The sequence below is a fragment of the Drosophila yakuba genome, chromosome 2L, assembly GCF_016746365.2.
Source record: "Drosophila yakuba strain Tai18E2 chromosome 2L, Prin_Dyak_Tai18E2_2.1, whole genome shotgun sequence".
Lineage (NCBI taxonomy): Eukaryota > Metazoa > Arthropoda > Insecta > Diptera > Drosophilidae > Drosophila > Drosophila yakuba.
The window spans coordinates 9,157,328-9,177,083 of record NC_052527.2 but is presented as its reverse complement, the minus strand read 5'-3'; the positions used below and the strand labels follow the sequence as shown (position 1 = coordinate 9,177,083).

General features: G+C 41.8%; 5 protein-coding genes across 6 annotated transcripts; 3 read left to right on the top strand and 2 right to left on the bottom strand.

Annotated features, from left to right (window-relative positions):
• The first annotated feature begins 550 nt into the window (after positions 1-550).
• Positions 551-3,541, top strand: LOC6527628. Its single transcript, XM_002088680.3, has 4 exons — positions 551-611; positions 1,477-1,587; positions 2,486-2,572; positions 2,632-3,541. Exons 2-4 carry the CDS (start codon positions 1,518-1,520, stop codon positions 3,240-3,242), a joined length of 768 nt encoding a protein of 255 aa, XP_002088716.2. The 5' UTR covers positions 551-611; positions 1,477-1,517; the 3' UTR covers positions 3,243-3,541.
• An 846-nt stretch (positions 3,542-4,387) lies between these two features.
• LOC6527629 (protein FAM151B) lies at positions 4,388-6,557 on the top strand. Of its 2 annotated transcripts, none has more exons than XM_002088681.4 (4): positions 4,388-4,455; positions 5,318-5,527; positions 5,596-5,837; positions 5,895-6,557. In XM_002088681.4, exons 1-4 carry the CDS (start codon positions 4,413-4,415, stop codon positions 6,459-6,461), a joined length of 1,062 nt encoding a protein of 353 aa, XP_002088717.1. In that variant the 5' UTR covers positions 4,388-4,412; the 3' UTR covers positions 6,462-6,557. The 2 variants fall into 2 exon arrangements, with proteins under 2 accessions (XP_002088717.1, XP_015053733.1); XM_015198247.2 differs by lacking the exon at positions 4,388-4,455 and adding an exon at positions 4,994-5,176.
• On the bottom strand, positions 6,553-14,177 carry LOC6527630 (protein peste). The gene is made up of 5 exons (XM_002088682.3): positions 13,834-14,177; positions 11,283-11,542; positions 9,155-9,463; positions 8,257-9,041; positions 6,553-8,195 (listed from the first exon to the last, which is right to left on the bottom strand). Exons 2-5 carry the CDS (start codon positions 11,403-11,405, stop codon positions 7,745-7,747), a joined length of 1,668 nt encoding a protein of 555 aa, XP_002088718.1. The 5' UTR covers positions 11,406-11,542; positions 13,834-14,177; the 3' UTR covers positions 6,553-7,744.
• Positions 14,178-15,023: 846 nt separating this feature from the next.
• LOC6527631 (protein peste) lies at positions 15,024-17,871 on the bottom strand. The gene is made up of 5 exons (XM_002088683.4): positions 17,446-17,871; positions 16,234-16,887; positions 15,876-16,173; positions 15,534-15,813; positions 15,024-15,472 (listed from the first exon to the last, which is right to left on the bottom strand). Exons 2-5 carry the CDS (start codon positions 16,870-16,872, stop codon positions 15,133-15,135), a joined length of 1,557 nt encoding a protein of 518 aa, XP_002088719.1. The 5' UTR covers positions 16,873-16,887; positions 17,446-17,871; the 3' UTR covers positions 15,024-15,132.
• A 1,053-nt stretch (positions 17,872-18,924) lies between these two features.
• LOC6527632 (succinate dehydrogenase assembly factor 4, mitochondrial) lies at positions 18,925-19,736 on the top strand. Its single transcript, XM_002088684.3, has 2 exons — positions 18,925-19,186; positions 19,290-19,736. The coding sequence occupies exons 1-2, from the start codon at positions 19,132-19,134 to the stop codon at positions 19,595-19,597; spliced, it is 363 nt and encodes a 120-aa protein (XP_002088720.1). The 5' UTR covers positions 18,925-19,131; the 3' UTR covers positions 19,598-19,736.
• The last annotated feature ends 20 nt before the right edge of the window (positions 19,737-19,756 follow it).

The window sequence follows — 19,756 nt, the reverse complement described above, 5'->3', positions numbered from 1 at the left end:
TAAGACCCCAGAAGGCAAGACCCGGGTCCAAGCAAAGTGCGCCAATTTCAGTCGAAGATGACGTTAATGGAGCAGATGCCAACAGCCGGTCTCTGTTTCAGATTCAGATTCAGTTTCAAACTCGGAGTCTGTTTCGGTTTCAGTTTCAGTTTGAAGCACGGCTCAATGGCAAGAGAGTACGCAACTACCGCGCAATGTTACGTGATTTACTGTACAGTGAAAAAAATGTCTTAAATGTATGCAATCTTAGCACTTCAAGCTGGAAAATATACGATATGCAAGAAAGTTTAATAAATAAAACCTTTGTAAGTATTTAAAAAAAATATATTTAAGAATAAAATATTTATTAATTTGACCGATATATTTGATCTGAACAACCTAAGAAAAAGTAAACTTTTGCACCAGTTGACTGTTTTCAACACACAGTTCAGGTTTTAAGCAGACTAAATTATGACATGTGCACTGTTTTTCTTTCAGTGCAGAGCCCAGCTTTCCGCAGAGAGCAAGATTTCGTCGGAGTTTCAGCGCGTGTTGCACGGACGCAAACACTCTCGATTTTCAACTCAGTCGCCTTGCAGACGCGCAGCGGACAAGTTGTCAATTGAAATACGGTGGGCACTCGCTAAGCAATTCAAATCGAATCGAATTGAATTCCATTCAAATTGAACCGAAAAATACGTTAGTTTAATTGCGCCATTCGTATGTGCGTTGCGTTTTGTTGTTGCTGAGAAGCCAAAAAAAATTGCATTACTGCCGAAAATAGCAAGACACATTTTTGAGACCACTAACTTTCATTTTTATGCGATCCGAAATTTCTGCGCGATGTTTGCCCAGTTTATTACCAGCAATTTGGGAAGTTAGCGTGTAAATGAATTTACAGCAGTAAAAAACGCCGAAAGAAGTCAGAAATCAATCAGGGCCAAAATGAGACAAGGCCAAACTGTAAAGGAAAAACAAATGTAAATAAATACAAAAAAAAAAAAACCCAACCAAATGAACACAAGGCAGTCTTAAAAATAAAAACATAAAAAGCCAGCAACAATACGAAGCTCATTGAACAAAAGTGAGAGTGATTTCCAAACCGCGTTGCTGTGTTGTTGGCTCTGTGGATTTTTGTATTTACGCTTTTTTTTTCGAGCCAGACCCAAAATACATAGTATAGTATAGTGTGGTATGATATAGTATAGTATGGTATGCTATGTGTGTGTTTGTGTTTGCATATCGCATTTGAATCGAAATCGCGTAAACAAAAGCGGCCAACGAAAACTTGGCAACTCAAATATTTCAAATATTTATCCAAATGACGCACCTGCTTATTTTTTTACAAACGGACTACAACTGACCAACCTCAAGTCAGAAATCTGGTTTTCTGAGTGTTGCGCAAACGCGTCAAAAGCGAGTGGTTCGCAGCAAAATTCTGCAACAAATAGTTATCATATCTGGTGGCATGAAGTAATCGCCTGTGTGTAATTGCAGTTTCTGCGGCTCCACATAAATGCTGACTGCTGCTGCTGGCCATGATGTCTTGGCCAAAACAATGGGGCTTCGCTAGCCTCTGGCTGCCCGTGCTGCTCAGCCTGCTCCACAGTAAGTAACTGCTCTCCAAATCGTTTGAAGCGCCCAGATTGGTGTATTTGTAACCGGTTCAACTACTTCCACCGATCCGGCGACAGTCTATCGAGATCTTCGGGTGACTCCAAGGCAGACTTTGGCACCCTGAGCTCGCATATGAGCTCCAACTTGTTGCCGGTCTTTGTGTCAAGGTCGTCGGATCGCCGCAGATGTTGTTTAACCTGTGGATCGTCTATGGGTCTCATTGTCTGTCTCGCAATGTGATTCGTTTTTATATTTTTGGGTTTTATTAGAGTTACCTAATGGTTCTTGTATAGTACGCTTTGCGATCAAAGTACAAGGTGTGAAATGATTAAGTATTTTTCTATTAAAGTGCGACACTAGTTGGGCACGTGAAAAATAAATTCTAATAGAATAATACGATTTATGTGGATGATGTACATTAACACTAATCTAAGATGCAGCTCTGGCTTAAAAAGAATTCTTAGTTTCCCTTACATTACTATCAATTAATTTATTATAAGAATAATTTCCTTGAAATTGAAATGCATCAGCTGATTACAATTAATACAGTTTGTTTGTACCAGAAAAATATTTTAATCGACATTTTTTCTTGGATAACTGATAGTTTTTTTGTACCTGTGTTATTATCTACATATTGTTGTATTACTTACTTACTTACGTGTATTTTAAGCGTTGAAGGTCGCTGTGATATGGACCTTAAAGCCGTAAGACATTAAGCATACGCACTGTTAGTCATCTGTGAATCCAAAAACCCAAGACCATAAAACAGTTACATAATCCGCCCAGAAACGAACTGGCCCAAAATTTACATAAGTGCTGGGGCTTGGCCGGCAGAAGGGAGATACAATCATTGGGCTCACCGGGTCAATTAAATATTGTATACTTACAGCACAAAATGCATCAGCTTTCATTGTGCCCCGGGAACTGCCCTCCATCTTATCCATAGTTTACTCCAATATACCACCGATAAAAAAGGGTAAGATGATGGATATTTATCTCGAACCATTTAATCAATCCAATTTCTCATCAAAACAGGAACTGATTCCCGTCTGGGCTTTGGCTTTCGCCTGGGCGAGCATGCGGACTTTCAGGTGATGGTGGAACTGGGTCCCCAGAAGGAGACCCGTCCCATCGGTGAGCCCAGCCAGGATGATCAATCGTTTAGCAAGCGCCAGGTGAGCCAGAGCGATCAGAAGGCGCTGGCCCGTCAACTTTACCGCCAGCAGGTGATGGAGGAGGCGCAGCGATTGATGACCTCCACGGAGAGAAATGGGGCCAGCTGGCTGGAGACCTGGTCGAATGGCATGAAGCCGCAGAAGCCCAAATCGAAGGATCAGCCCAAAAGACCGGTGAAAGAAAGTTCGGCTGTCAATTATCAGAATGCACAGGCCGCAGATCCCTCCAGTGCCATGAAGCAGCTGCAGTTGCTCTACAAAATGGCCACCAGTTCGAGCACCACATCCACCACAACAGCGTCTCCTGTCTTCACAGGAGGATCCCTCAAATTGGGTGGTCCAAGTGGTTTTAAGCTGCCACCACCTGCTCTCAGCCAGGATACCAACACGCTGAGCAATCCTGGTCCTCTCAAGAGCAAAAGTGAGATCACCAAGGAGCTAATGGATGTCAGTCTGGAGACGGACACTTAGGTTGTGTGCTTATATAGTTACTAATTAACCTCTGTATACAAATACTCGTGTATTTGGGTGCTTAGCAAATCTGTGTGTAGTATGGCTTAGCTATCTTTTGTAAATAAAATTAAAACTAAACTTAAGCTAGCGAATCGATTTATTGGCCCGCCTAAAGGAAGGCAATAGAAAGTAAGAAAAAGTTTCTTTCAAATAGAGTTCACGTAAAAATCATGTATAATGTAAAAATCATGTAAATGTAAACTAAACGATAAACTGCTTAAATACATTAAAAACTGGTTGTAAATGAAACAATACAACTTCCTGGCGTCATTTGTATTTTTTTAACTTCAGTTTAAGATTTTAGGTGGGTAATAATAATTAATTAACATCTTCTGTTTTTTTGCGTAAATAATTATCAGTATTTTTATTGCAGCATTCGAAATAGTGGTCCAAATATGGCATTCCATACCATCAATCAAACTATGTTTCCAAAAAAAAACATATTTTTTGCCATTTTTTGCAAATTTTAATGATGATTTTGAATTTTTGCAGAAAATCAATTTTCTGTGTTTTTGCGATTATAATTATGAGTATTTTGATCAGAACATTCAAAAAATGTCTCCAAATACGAAATGTCATACCTCGTTGAGCTCGTAATTAAATTTCCAATCAAACTGTGTTAAAAAAAAAAAAATTTTATTTTTTAAAATTTTTTGCAAATTTTGATGATGTTACCCCTTACAAAAAATGCGAAAATATTGCCAAAAATTATTTGAACAAAGTCGGTCAAAAATTGATTTGTTTGGTTAGTATTGGTAATTAGGAGTAAAAATCTGAATTTTTTTTCGCCTTTTGATTGATTTCTGTCAAATTATACCGAAAATTCCAATCGTAAAAATTGAAATTTTGGCGAAAATCGTTTTTCTTTTTTTTGGCGTAAATAATTATCAGTATTTTTATCGCAGCATTCGAAATAGTGGTCCAAATAGTTTGCCGCCATTTAAGCGGATACCGTTACCACTTAAAAGATTAGATTTCGGCATACGAGGATTGATTGTCGCCACCAATTTACAATTCTTAATCTAAGTTTAATCAAATCAGCAAATGCCATCGATAAGCAAAACTAAGAAAATGGCCATTTAGTTCGTTTCTAACTGCGGTGCCAAGTGCACTTATACCTATAGCAAAATGGATTTTAAAACTACGATTCTACTTACAACGCTTCTATTTGGTAATTGAAATTTATAATTTTCGAAATCGGTTTTTTAGTTTTTAACTTTTTATATAGTTTTTGACTCCGGGGCTAGACTGCTCAGGTGTTCGAAAGTTTAGGATATGGACAGTTTAGATTTGACATGCAATTCAGTTGAAATTTATATCCATCTATTATTTTCAAAGATTTTTTTCAGTATAAATTAGGTTTACAAAAATTAAAGGTACCTGATAGTCGGGCTCTTGTAGTTCATTAGTTTATTTAAATTTGACAAATATAACAAGTATTATTGAGGCAAGAGTAAGTCAAGTCCTGAACTACAGAGACTAGTTACAATTAAATAAAACAACCAACAACAATCAACAACCAACACACATCAGCATAATTGTGTTGATACTTTTTTTTCACAATTAGTTGTGATATAAACGCTGTGACCGAGGGTATCTGAACGTCGGCTACATCAAGTAACCATATTGCTCGCCATTCTCGCGTCTGTCTGCTCTCTGCGTCTGCGCCGTTGCACCGCTGACAGATTGAAGCAAATTATTGTTGTGCAGTTGCATTGCAGCATTCGGTGAAAGTGGAAGAAGAGCAGAACGGAGCGCATTTCACAAAAAAAAAGAATTACAACAAAAGGAGTTTATTAAAGTCCATTCACGCACACATGCCCATTGCGAAGTAAACAAATTCACATTGGACCGCTGCTTCGCCTGTGTTTGCGTATCAATTCTCGCTGCTGGTAGGTTTGGTGTGGTGTTGTGTGTGGTGGTTGTAGGGTAAGGAAGGCAAATGGGCTTATCTATATGCCATATTATGCCCTCTGTGCGTCCCATTGTTCAATTATGGAATCTTAATGCCGTATTACTCCGTCCACTCGCAGCGCTCGTGGCCAAAATCAATGGGTCTGCTCTGAACGCCAGCCACTATCAGTACCAAGTGGCCGAGCAGAGAACACCGGCCTATACCCAGATCGAATATATAGTCCTGAAACAGTCGGATACGATGAGGCAATGGGGCACAAATCTCACTGGCATTACCTGGGCCCATGCCGTCAACAGTCAGCAATTGCTGGACGAGGTCATAGGAAACAGTAAGATCATTGATCGTTGGCCGAGTATGAGAATGTCTTATCAATGGTATCATTCCCACTCCCAAAAGCTGACATTGACTTCATCGAGGCGGACATTGTGCTGGGCAAGCTGAATGGCGAAGGCGAGGACATGCCCGTAATGGCCCATCCTCCAGCGAACATCTCCGATCTTACGCTGGCCGGATTCCTCCACCAGATCATCGAATTCAACCGCGAGCATGAGGAGCAGGCAAAGGGCGTTAAGCTGGACTTCAAGTCAATCGAGGTATTCGAGGGTTCGCTGGACATTCTGGACGAGAATATACCGAACGTAAGTTTGGACACATCGGCTACAAGGTAGTGAACTAATATTTCCTGTGTGTTGCAGATGACCTTCTCTCCCGTTTGGATAAACGCCGACATTCTAAGTGGTCCCGTAGATCAGAATAGAACAGTGCCAGTGGATGCGGACCGATTCTTTGCCGGCTGTATGCGCTACAAGCAGGCAGTGCTCTCCATCGGCTGGACAACCAACTGGGGAGCCGACTTTCGGGATGGCGAGTACACGCAGTCGCAGTGTGATGCCATGCTGGAATCGCTGAACGCCAACAATATCCTCTCCACCGGCCAGGCCATCACCTTTCCCGTGCGTGCCGGCATCGCCGCCAACAGCGAGGAGCAACTGCATCGCCTGGTGGCCGCGGTAAACGAGACAAACGATAGCACCCTGACCGTCTGGTCGTCCGCCGGTGACTATGTAGATGTGGACAAGTTGCGCAAGCTGATCTTCAGCTTCGGCTTGGATCGGGTCTACCTGGACGTGCCGGAGGAGTTGGCCTCACAATTGAACCTTGGTAATCCCGGCAACGGAGCCGGCACCTTCAAGTCCCTGTTTGGGTTCAGTTTCGTGAGTCTTTGCTTTTGGGCTCTTTCTAGTTGGCTGCAGCGGTTATAATGGTGTTTGCTAGGTTATTAATTGTAGGTATCATCGATCATCGGAGCAATTTTAATACGATTTCCAATAAACTTAATAAAACAAGTTGTACTTTAATATTTTGACAGTTTTATTATCGGTTAGGTGGAATATTTGGAAATCGCCTTGGGTGTGACGCGTTCTTATTTAAAAAAGATCATTGTGATTTAACATTTAGTTATTCAAGTGTGGATTTAAAGAAACTTATTTCGAAAAAATGGTTTTCAAGGCAAACATAATATTTTTAAATATTTTTAAATGTATCAAAACATGAATCGTTTCATAATAACAAATATTTATAAAGCCGACTTGGATTTCTTTTTTATCTTTTTCTGTTTAAATGTATCAAAAAATGAATCGTTTCATAATAACAAATATTTATATAGCCGACTTGGATTTCTTTTTATCTTTTTCTCAAATTCCATTTATATTATGATATGTTTGGAAATTTTTTTCAAGATCTCCATCATAATTTTAATAACTGCTGTCATTTTCAGAGAGTCCCTCTTTGATCACTTGATTTGAATCATTTTTTTCTATTCATTTATCTTAAGGAATTTTTGGAAATATTTCCGGGGTTCACAGCTGTGCTTTACAATCTAGGTATTTAGATCTTACACCGATTGACATATGTACATAGGATATGCGTAATCTTTGCAGTGCTAGCGTTATTTGTACAAGACTTAAAAGAATTTTTAATTTCTAATGTGTAGGCCTACCTAAATGAGCAACAATTTTAGCTATCTATGTTCTGTTCAATATGATTTCTTTATAACTTCAGATCAATTAGGATTAAAACCTTAAATATCGCTCTACAAAAGATATGCGTTATTATATAAATATAAATACTTTGGGCATGCGCAGTTTTAACTTCAAGAATTAAGGAAAATGAGTAAGGGGGCGTCACACGAGTCGCTCTATATACAGTTCAGTTTATCCTACTAAAATAGTTAATGACTTTTTGCTTGCGTTTTCTGCTGTGTTTTGGCACTAAAATAAATAATCTTATAAATCTCTCTCGCTGTCTGCACAGCGTGCAGATGTGTTGAGGGAACTCCTAATGCGGTTGGGCGTGCGTGGCATGTGGTATGTGACGTGAATTCGAACGATGTCCTCGATGAGCAATTGGGTCCAGCCTCTTTGGGCCTGGCTAAGGCAGAATGGTTTCATCACGCTATGCTATTCTAGGCTACGGCAACGTAAATGAGTCTTAGACAGATGATCGTTGGAGGCACCGTTAGAATGGCTTGATGCCAACGCATGTATTATCTAACTACAACATCGGGCGTGTCCTGGCTGATCAGACGCTCCTTGGTCGAGCTTTCCAAAATACCACTTTCCTCTCTTACTCCGGAAGCGCGATTATAGTCTAGCAGGCGAACTCCAACACGCTCGTTGCCCGATGAACCAACGTTGTGCCGGAACAGTTGAGCCACCGGAGCTGTGGCTGCCGACGAATTTACACCAAAGACATTGAGGGGTCGCAGGACGTTGCCCTTGGCCTTTGGATCGCTTTGACAGAAGTGCGTCACTTGTCGCGTCGGATACCAGCAGGTGCATATAAGACCACCAGCCAGAAGGATGCCAGTTACGATCTGTCCCAGCAGGACAATAAGCGGAACGAGCGCGATGTCTGCGGCAATTTCCTCTGACACTCGTACTCGCTCCTCGCACCACATCATTGGAATCATTACCCTTGGTACATTTTCATAGATGCTGAAAGGAAAAAACAATATTAGTTTATGTAAGGAGCATATGTAATGGTTGAGTTAGTTACCTAATGCCCGAAACTGGCTCCATGTAGTAGTTGGCCTGGAAGCCACCACCCACGTCCATTGGCACGCCCGCATTGGGCTCCAGGGTCATGAAGAACTCGTGCTTCTCGCGCTCTGGTCGCATACCCTCGATGGCCTCCCGATAGCTTGGATCCGCCATGTAGAAGTGCGGAAAGGACATGTAGACCGACGCGTTGAAAGCGCAGGGTCCAATATTGATCACCCCGCTGGGCATACACTTTCCCGCGACGCAATAGCAACTGCTATCCGGATACAAAGTGCCATTGTCCACGGCGTGCTGAGTACCACTGAACTTGTACGCGGTCACGCCGTGCACGGTGACAGTTTCCACGTAATCCAGTGGTATAGCACGGCACATCTTCGGCATGTACATGAAGACAGTGTCTTTGGTGCTGAGATTGGGCGGAAAGAATTCGCCCATGGAACCGTGCACCTGCCCGCAGGTGCCTTCATAGGCTCCAGTGTGCGTCAAATTATTCCACGTATGAACCTGACCCATTTTGGCAATATCATCGGCGCCTGTAAACATGTTAAAGTCACCATCGAAGACGGAACTGCCATTCCGTGGGTATTGGAAGCCTACACGCTTGAAGGGAACATCCTGAGGTCTCATTAGCTTGCCGATGGCTAAGAATGGATGATCGTAGCCCGTAAAAAGCATTTCATCAACGGTTTTCGTGATAGTCACTTTCTGGCTATACATATTATTGGACAAGTTGACGACCCCTCTACCAATCCAACTGTCCGCCGCACGTCTAGCAGCAGCCTGTTTTCAATTAAATAATGTATAAATATTATTTAAAATTCGATTTCATTGAGATCAAATTTAAAGGGATTGAAAGTTCTAGCAATATTTCTGTTTCATTTTTGGAAACTTACGTGCGATACGGTATTCACTGTGGTGAATTTATCCGATAAACTTCCGTTGCTGCCGGCAGCATCAAAGTAGAACCAGGACTTTTTGTGGAATGATACGGAGGCGTTATGATTGTGCCATTCGATGTCCACCTTGTCGGGATTCTCTCGAAACCGATAAGGTCCCAATTGCTCAAAGTGTGGCTTCTTGCCAGATCCCACGTAGAAGTCCTCTGGATTCGTCCAGTTAAATAGGTAGATATCAAAGTCTAACGGCAGCGGGGACACCTTCCAGCCCTCGAATGATCGGGATTTGGGGCTCAGGGCCATTTCCTACAATAATGAAAATGTTTATTGAAAATAGACTGGACACAATTGAAAAATATACGATCAATATACAATGATAATCGATTTACATAATAAGCTTGCTGTAATTGAGAATAACTGGTTGCTAAATTGGCACAGCAATTAAACATCGAATTCGTTGATGAAAAATTGCGCATTGAATAGGCGACCAGAACAATGTGCATATGGGCGAACCGATCAAAGTTCACGAATGATCTGTGCAATTGGTTCCCATTGGCCATTGGAGGCTCCATAATTGACTCGCAAATACATGTGTATTATTGTGCATATTGAAAGTGTCTTTGTACGTGGGACTTTTTTTTGCATAAAACTAATATTAATTGTAACGCTTTAAATGCACTTTCACGTAGAGCACATTGTAGAGCTCCAACTCGGGAAAATGGCAGGTGCTATGGTGCGATTACATGGGTTTGGTGGATTGCTCTTATCAGCCATCAATCATTGTAAGCCAGAACGACAAACCTAACGATCGTCTAGATCGCCGACTACTGGCCACCATTTTGTTTGCCTTATAATCTTTATAATTGGAACTGCGACTGAGCTACAGGAAATGACTAAACTGATAAAAAATAGAAAAAAAGGAAAAATATCGTATTAAGTTCTAAGCAGTTTTGCCACAAGCCCTGTAAAATCCTAATGGATTACACTTGTCTGCCCCGTTTCGTATCGAAGTGGAGCACAGGTGTGCGGTCAGGGTTATCGCACCTGCAAAAGTGCGGTTACATGCCGGGTCTGGATGGTTATGGCCGTTTATGAGCGCTTTTGCCATATATTCATTTAAGTATGGAACTGAAGAGCGTTGTCTAATCGAACATGGGCTATCGCAAAATGGGTTATTTTTCAGGTTCTGTCCAAGATAAGATAGCAATACCCATTGCAATTTTAGCAATTTAGCGGCCGCAGCTCCAAAATTTCTGAAGGTATTTCCGCCGACCCAGACACCAAAAACATAAGGGGAAAAACTTCAATGTTGGATTATTGACCCCGCATTGAACCCCGTGATTCGCAGTGACAGGTGTGTTCTTTTCTATTTGATAAAGTCAATTAATCACTAACTATTAATAGTAGGCCCTACCAACTGGAATCTTGATCAACATTTTGGTGAGTCAAATAACACCTGGCTAACCAAAAAATATTATCAATTTGATTGATGATTATTTGGAAATTGAAAATAAAAAGGAACCAAAATTCGCGTTAATATAGAACTTGGCATGAGGAGTATAATTCTAAAAAGTTTTTGCAAGATTAAACGCTCACTTTAACAAGGTTGCTCGCATTAGGTTTATTGCCATTTAACGATCATAACGATTAAGGAAAACGCTTTTCAATGAGAGTTTAACTGCCGTAACTAAGCACTCTACACACATCTACAAAATAAATCCCACAATAGCATTAACATGCTAATTAAAAGCACCTGCGAGAGTTTAGGATCTTCAAAAGTGTTTTAGCCACCCCAACGACAGCTTTACACAACGTATCTTATCATCTGTTGGCTGCGGGTGATTTTGAATAAATCGAACAATCGAGCACACTCTCAATTTTCAGTGTCTTTTCCTTCGTTTGCTTCAAATTAATGGACAAAATGGTCACCTCCCCCCATCGAAGTGGTATGCAAATGAGTCTCCCAGTTGACCTATGCACACACATTGGCAATTTGCCAATTTGCCGGCTTGCGAAAATTGAACCCAAAGGTCTCAGAATCGCTGGCAATCGAAACATCGATAAGATAGTATCGAACCGATTGCACATATTGACTGCTAATAAACATTGGATTTGGATTACTAACCTGGCCGCGCATGCGTGTAAACATATCGATCCAGTTGCGGAAGAGGTAAATCCCGCTGGCGATGCAACAGAACCCAAGGAGTACGATGCCCACTCGGGCACAGAGCCGTGTCCGTGATGTCATCTTGGTGGAGCTGCGTCTTGGGCTCGGTGCTTGAAGGCGATGTTACTTATGTTTATGGAGGGCGTCTTCCTCGACCGATCTCTTGCGGCGCACTGAGTGTGGAAGCCGCGCATCGACTGCGTTCCCGTTATTGGCGTCTACGGAGAGAAAGCAGAGCGTAAGTGAGTGAGAGTGACTAAGAGTGTGAGAAATGCGGGCTTATCGTTATCGCTGGCCGAGGGAACACTGTACACTTTACACTGTACACCACTCTTATCGCACACGCACACTTTTGGGGCCCAGCAGGCTAGACACCCGATTTCGATTTCGATTTCCTGAGAGAGAGAGGTAAGAGAGTGCGCAAGAAAGAGGCGAGAGTGGCGACGCATAAGTGGCGATCACAAAGTTTAACTGCGGCGTAATTATACACATTTTGTGCCTAATTGTAATAAAGTTTTTACTTGGCACTGGTCAAACCGCAAACTTGATATGTACATGCTTATTTATGTGCATATGTACTCAAGGGAATACCTACAAGTACCACAAGTATATGCATATACATATGTACATAAGTAACTGTAGCATCTACAATATGAAATGAATCACAAATTTAACATTTTGTGAAATGCATTCTTATACTATGCTTTTATTCTGTAAACTAGTTACTGTACACTGCTTAATTAACAACATATGTAAGTTTACTAAAGCAGAAGTACATACATTCACGTTACCGTTGCAGGACTGTACATATGTAAATTAACGAAATAATTGCCTAAATGTTCATATATGTATTAATTGTGTTTTTTTGGGGGTTGTTTTAAGTAAACCGGTCCGAAGGGCTGACTTCAATAAATACAATGTTCCTCTCAATACGGGAATTACGTCAGGTGCTAGCAGAGCGTAAAGTTTGAGTTATCAATTCACAAAATCTATATTCAGACAGTACTTTTTTTTGTGCTATATATTGTATGTATAGAACACTGATTAACAACGCTTAGTCACTAATATCTCTCTTTTGGCACATTTTCAACCGTTGGTAGAAAACCCTTAAAATGTTAAGTCTAGCATGACCCTGTTAGGAAAACGGCGTTGTTGGTATACTTAGGTCAGTACTAAAGCCTCAATTTCCTTAGTGATTTCAACTTTAACATGGAATTTCCACACACTTAATCATTTGTACATATGTAGCTGATAAGATTTCGCTGGGAAAATTTGTTTTATATTTCTAATGGCGATTTCTGACACTACCGTTGGTAATTGAAAAATAACACGTATGTATATATATGTACATAGATATATCACTGTACTACACCCATGGAATTGAGTTTTTTCAGCTGACTCCGAACTTTAATATCAATGAATCGGAGTTTTATTTTCCGTTTGCTGACTCTGAACTTCAGCACTCTTATTAATGTTTAAAGGTTGGAAAGTCCGTGATTCACTGCGGCGGCACATTCCACGGGTATTATTTGTTTTGATTCGCGAGTGTGGGATTGGATCGAAAACACGTTTTATACTCCGTATTCCATACCCTGACACAACCATAAAATCGCAGTGCGCAGGGGCGGGAAGTGGGGGCGTTATAGTCAACATTGTTTACACTTCTTGGGGCTGGCTAGCAACCGCTGGCTGAGGTGCTTTTTGGCCCTAGTTACGGCCATTGCTGGTGATAATTCAACGATTTTTATATATATATTTATATGTAGGTACATTTATATGTACATATATTGTAGCACACACGTACTGCGGCCGATGACTTACATACTTCTTTTTACTAATGCACACGTAGCGAGGTTAAGAGTAAAAAAACCCGTTTTTGTTGTGCGCTTTTTTGCTTCTTTATCTACAACCAAGGCACCCCACATGCCACACCCACCCCCGCCTATGCCCGCTCTTGCGCTCTGATTATTTTGTGCTTTACTACACCAGATTATGAACCACACATATGAATGTACGTATAGTGCCTAATCATTTGTTCATACATCAATCACGCGAATTTCGCACAATTGCGATTTTCCACACTAGCGAACATGAAATATTAACACTCGGTTTATCCTTGAACCTTGGTCGTCACTTCCGCAACCTGTTGACAATGTTTTCTATGTGTTTGCTCATCATTGTTGGCTTATTTGCTCTTTTAGCCTAAAAATAACCAGCAACACAGTGCAATGTGCCAACAAAAATATACATACATATGTATGTACATATTAACATAATTCGTTGCGCGGCTACACTTATTCACTCGTTTTGCAAATTCATCGCAATGCGTCACAATTTTGGCATGCTAACTTCTTATCCACATGGAGTTAAAAACTATTATGTGGCTCTTTTTGTGTTTGGTTAAAAAAATCTTATCTACCGTGGAGACAGAAAAAGTTAAACTCTCTCGCGCGCTGCTCTCTCTCTCTTTTTCTCCACTGACATTCCTTGTTTTTCATATTTTTCTTACTTTTTTTGCAGTTGACGTTGTTTACTAATTTCCTACACTTTTTCCATTTGCACTTCACGGCACGTCTCTAATTTTTCTTCAAATACTTTTAAATTGAAATCAATTTCAATTGCAGCGACGCGACAGTGTAAATATTGTTTAAACAAAAGTCGGTGATCGTTTCTCTGCTGCTTTTATGTTGTTGTTGTTTCACCAGCACGCGTCTATTTCTTGCCATTGGCCGTCTCGCTTCCACTCGCAGGGTTTCAGGAGGCGGCAACGCACCGTTAATTGCTGATCTGGAACTAACGCGCGCGATCAAGACCGAACGTGTCTGAGCGGCGCTGCGCCTGCGACTAAACTAAATAAGTATTTTCCAAAGAGCCGCCACCAGCAACAATTATCTATTCTTCGTTAAGGCGAAAAGCGGTCGGCTACGGTGACTATGAGATGCCCTTTGTAACCAGTGTTGTCAGTGTTACCAGGCCACACCAGTCAAAAAACTCCTGCGAAATCGGCGAGCATTATAATTTTTATATATTGTATAATTTATATAAATTATATATGTAAAAATTAAACTGATTTCTAGTTTACTGCTGCCACTTAAGTTAAAACATTATTTTTATACTTTGCATATTTAAAACTTAAAAAAATGTTTTAGTTATGATGTCTTTGTATTAAATAATGTCATTTCTTGTACCCATAAGTATGTTAGGCCTCCAATTGTTGGTATTAAGGTTAAAATTGGATACCTTGTATACTCCACATTCCAATGGACTTTACCAATTGTACGGCATAATCAGACAGCGTCGCATACACACACACAAATACACTGTGCATACATATGCATGTACAGCTCTCTTCGCTCTCTTTAATTCTCTTATTCATTGGCCCGCAAAACCGGATCTTTTTTGTTTTCGTGGTGTAAGCATTTTCTTGAAACGGTTCTAAATCGGTTAAGTATTCACAAGTGCATCAATTGTTTTAAGTTCAGTGTTAATATGCTGTGATTTGTGCATGCTATAATTTTCACACAATATATGTACATATATACAAGGTATATTAATCAGTAATCAGTGTGAAGTTTTTTTTTACTTGGGGATTTATTTAACTGGATGACGCAGAGTGATAAGAAAAGTCAACGGACAATCCCATTCAGCAGTAAAAAGAAAACCGTTCAACCGTCCATACAAATGCCTAGAATCTTTAGATACATTTCAGCACATGAACACCATTTACCGTTTATTGGCTTAAACTGTAGACTAGGCAAGCAATCTCTTGCAAACTTAAACATATGACACACTTAGTTGGCTTAAATCCCTAATTTGAATTTCCCGCCCCATTTTTGGCACCTGTGTATTGCAATCCCTTCAGCAGCGGCGAGTCCTCCACATCGCTGTTCTTCACGGGCTCCAATGACCGATTCGTCTCGATGGAACTAATTTCGATCTTCTGCATCTGGCTCTTCTGCCAGATCATTTGGTGGGGATACCAGAATACCATCAGCACGCCCAAGACCACGCCCAGGATGCCAACGATCTTGCCCACAAGCTCGAGGATCGGCATTAGCTTCACGTAGCCCAAAAGATCGTCCGAGATGCGGACATTGTAATCCGCCCAGATCAATGGAAAGAATGTTCTTCTCGCCGTGCGGTAGATTCTGCAAATATTATTGTTTTACTTAACAGATTTAAGATTTCCATGGTGGTCACCATACTTACAAATGAGTTTTGGGCTCAACCAGCAAGCTGGCCATAAGGCGCGCCTTGATCTCCAGCACCATGCCGGTTTTGGGCTCCAACATAATGACCATCTCGTGGCGATCCTTGTCGGGCTTCATGCCCTCCACCTGCTCTGCGTAGTAGGGATCCGCATTATAGAAGTGCGGATAGGATGCAAAGACAGGCGCTCCATACCAACAGGAGGATATGTTGACCAGGCCGGATCTCAGCTCCTGGCAGTTCTCCTGGCAGTAGCAGCTGTTATCCGGATTATCAGTACCTGGAATGGCGCAATTCCAATTCAAATGGAATACATCCTATAATCTACTATGGATTCCTTACCGTTGGCCATGTTGCGCGTACTGCCTCTGTACACGAACGCCTCAATGCCCTCGAAGATGGTGGTGCCGGAGTAGTCCACCTGCAGCTCACGGCACAGATCCGGCAGGAAGTAGGATATGGGTCTGCCCTTCACCAGCGGTATTGGATGGAACTCCCCGGCACTGCCCTTCAACTTGCACCTGGGACTGGCCTCTGTGACGTTGTTGTACCGCCACCTGGCTATCTGACCCAGTTTTTGGAACTCATCCTGTCCCGTGTAGACGTTGTGGTGCCCGTAGACTTCCATGCTGCCATTGCGCTGCAAAGATTAAGTTTCTTGGTTGGGGTATGGGAAATATTTCCAACTCGCTTGACTCACTGGATACGCATAGCCGATCTTCTCATAGGGGAACTTCATCTCCGGCACGAGACTGGGCGGCACCATTTTGCTCATCTTGATCATGGGCGTGTCGAAGCCGTCGAACATCCAATCGCTGGCGGGCCGTATCATGGACTTCTCCCTGCCGTAGATATTTAGGGCCAACAGCATGAGCGAGCGCAGCATGGGACTCCACATGGCTATCTTCTGGTACAGACCCACGATAAGCAGGTTGGGCGCCACAATGGGATCTGATGGACGTCCGGCACTGCGTATCGGATCGAAATCGAAGCGACTGCGTCGCCTGTAGGACACCGTGGAGTTCTCATCGTGCCACTCCACATCGACCTTCTGCATCCGCTCCGTGAAGCGATAGGGTCCCAGCTCCTCGAACCGGGGCTTCACAGTGGGATCGCTGAAGCGCTCCGAGTTTGTCCAGTTGAATATGTACAGATCCACGTTGATGTCCATGGCGGGTGACTGCCACAGGCCGCTGATTAGTGTGCCTGGCCGGAGGACCATGCACCTCTCGAGCATCCAGCGTTCGATCTCCTCCATATACACCACCGAGCACAGACTGAAGCTGGCCAGGAGCAGACCCACCACACTTGTCTGCCAAATGCGCCGTTTTCCTATCATTATGTGTTGGTGCACCTGAAGTGGGAAAACGGTTTTATGGCTTAGTTCACATACTACTTAATTGACCAGGCTTAACTCGTTTTCAATCAACTAAAATTGCTGGCTAGAATGGTAAGTTAAGGTTAAGTTAAACTGATTTACATATTAATTTCTCGCATTTCTTCTTTTAGGAGTAGAAATAATTACAAGAGTTTGTTTCAAGATCGTATTTAAATAGCTACATAGTCGACCAAGTTTAGTTTCCTGAAAAATCTTGTAATTACTCCATAATTACATAAAATAATGAATGGGTTCGTTTGCGATACCTACAAAATGTAATATCTCTAAAAATAAATAAACATAAGTTATTCACCCGTGAGTGTGCTGTGTGGGAGTTTATTCACTTTTATTATTTATTATTTATTTTATTAGGAATTTAAATAAATTTAAAACGCTTATTAACTGTGAATGCTTTCTTAATGAATCATAGGACAAACCCAAATGGATTTTTAATACGAGTTTCTACTTAATCGTGGAATTTTGCGCTCTAAACTTTATTGACTACCTCCTGTAATTTTTGCATTATAAACTCACTCGAATGGGTTCTTTGCTCGACGGTAGATCTTTGCCCTGCTGAATCTAAATGTGCAGACTGTCTGATTCCTTCCACTTCCTTATGCTGTCTGATCCAATCCAATCCAATCAGATCTGATCCGATCTGATCCGAGTCCAAGTCCACGGAGCGGGCTGGAGGTTATCTGCCACCTCTGATAATGCAACTCAAGTTGCAAACATTCCGTTTGGCTTCGAGTCTGGGGAAAGTGTGGCACTATTTATGGATGTATATTCAATGCTCCTCGCGACCTGACCAGTTGGTTGTACGGATTGGATTGGATTGAGTGCCCGAGTATCTGTAATTCTTAGTCTTGGGGGTGCAATCCAACCACTTCGAGTGCCGACTTGATAACGACTGAACTGGCGGTAGGAAAATGTTTTTAAAACGACAAGTCGGCTATATAGAACGGCCTGAAAAATGAACATAAATGTCTGAATAAAATGATACAGAACTTCGGAAACTGTTAATTATGGCACTGAAAAAAGTAATCACTGATTAAACTTTTCCAAAATCAAAGTGTTACGCATACACATAGATATGATAATAGTTGTTTTTCCAACCGATTTATGATGTTCATTTAATTATAAAGTTGTTTCATAATTAAGTTGATATTCAATATGCTAAAAGTATTTTTTTCAGTATTCCCTGCGTTTATAGAGTTTAAATCGCGCAAAGTTGAAATGTAATGAGCAGGTTCATCGGCTTCTCGATCTGGGGTTACCATTTAATGCACTCGCATTATAAGTAATACATAGCAAACTCCAAACTGCGTTTCATGTCTTTCAGTAGCCCTTTTCTATTTCGGTTTCTTACCTTAATGCCTGATAAGCCAAGATAATGTCCGACACCCAATTTCTAATCGCCTGCACTCAATTGCCGATGGCTCTTGGCGATAAGAAGAGGGCGACTGGGCGACCTTATAGCAGTGCAACTAACCTTTGATATTACATGCAAAGGGTGAGCTCATTATACTCCACTGATCGATGCCTCTAATCTTAAATACGACAAACACGATGAAAATCTATGGAACATGCAAAACTCCAGCTAAAAGAACTGAAATGAATGTTGTCAGTCGATAATAAAATAGGTTTATACACTATTATAATTCATTATCATGGTTAACTAATCAGCGTATTTGTAATGTTTCTTAGTAATTAAATATTACTAACTAACGGTTATATGCCTCGAATTGAAGATCTCTAACCGAATGCATGATTGAATGCATTTTAAATACGTTTCAGCTAGAATATTTTTTGGAGTTTCTTTTTCAAATTATTCCAATATGTATAATAACGGTTTTAATTTTAAATGTCAGCGTTGCCAGATCGAGCGTGGACTGTGTAGCAAGGTAATGCACCGCGGTGTGCGTCTCCGCTGCGCATATTGTGGGGCTATAACTAGTACATTTTCAGTGCCTCGCAACATATGGCATAATAAATAAAGAAACTGAACAGCAACGCGGGCTATAAAAGCGAATCGCGGCGGCAGATTGCAATTCAGACGCGCACAATCAAGCAAGCAAGTGGCATTAGCTCCCAACCGGAAACGGAAGTGAGACTGCTGAGTAAACAAATATAACTGCGACTAAGAAGCGAGCAAACCCAAGATTTGCCGGCACATCTTGCATAACTTATATAAACCAATTCATTGCAAATCCAAACAAGATGCAATCCGTGAGCAGACAAACGGCGCGAGTCCTGCCCCAACTGGGCAAGCAAGGTGTGTGTACATGTGTGTGTGTGTGAGAGTGTCGCCTTAGCGAGTGCCTACTGTGCTGCAGTGCCGATCCTAACGAACTCCTCCCCCATTTTTACATTGACAGTGAGCTACCTATCGACGAGCGGCGCTTGGAGAGCATCAGCCGGCGGTGGCGGTGGCGACATGGTGGTCGAGATCAAGGAGCCAAAAACCCGCACCGAGAAGCTAATGGCCTTCCAGAAGAAGCTGCGCGCCAAGACGCCGCTGGGCAAGCTGGACGAGTTCTCGCGCCATCCCTACCAGGAGCAGGAGCCCCTCAAGCCGTGGCCCAACCAGACCAATCCCTATACGGGCGAGATTGGCGGACCCGCCGGACCGGAGCCCACGCGCTACGGCGACTGGGAGCGCAAGGGTCGCGTCTCCGACTTCTAGTGGCCACTGGCCAGAGAAGAGAGTTCCTTGACTAGTACTTAGACTGTTATTTAAATGCTACCTATTAAGACTTAAAACCACATCAAAATGTATACTTGTTTAGTGTAAAGAAAATACATGATATTCTTAACGTTCACAAGTTTATGGCGTTGCACTTAT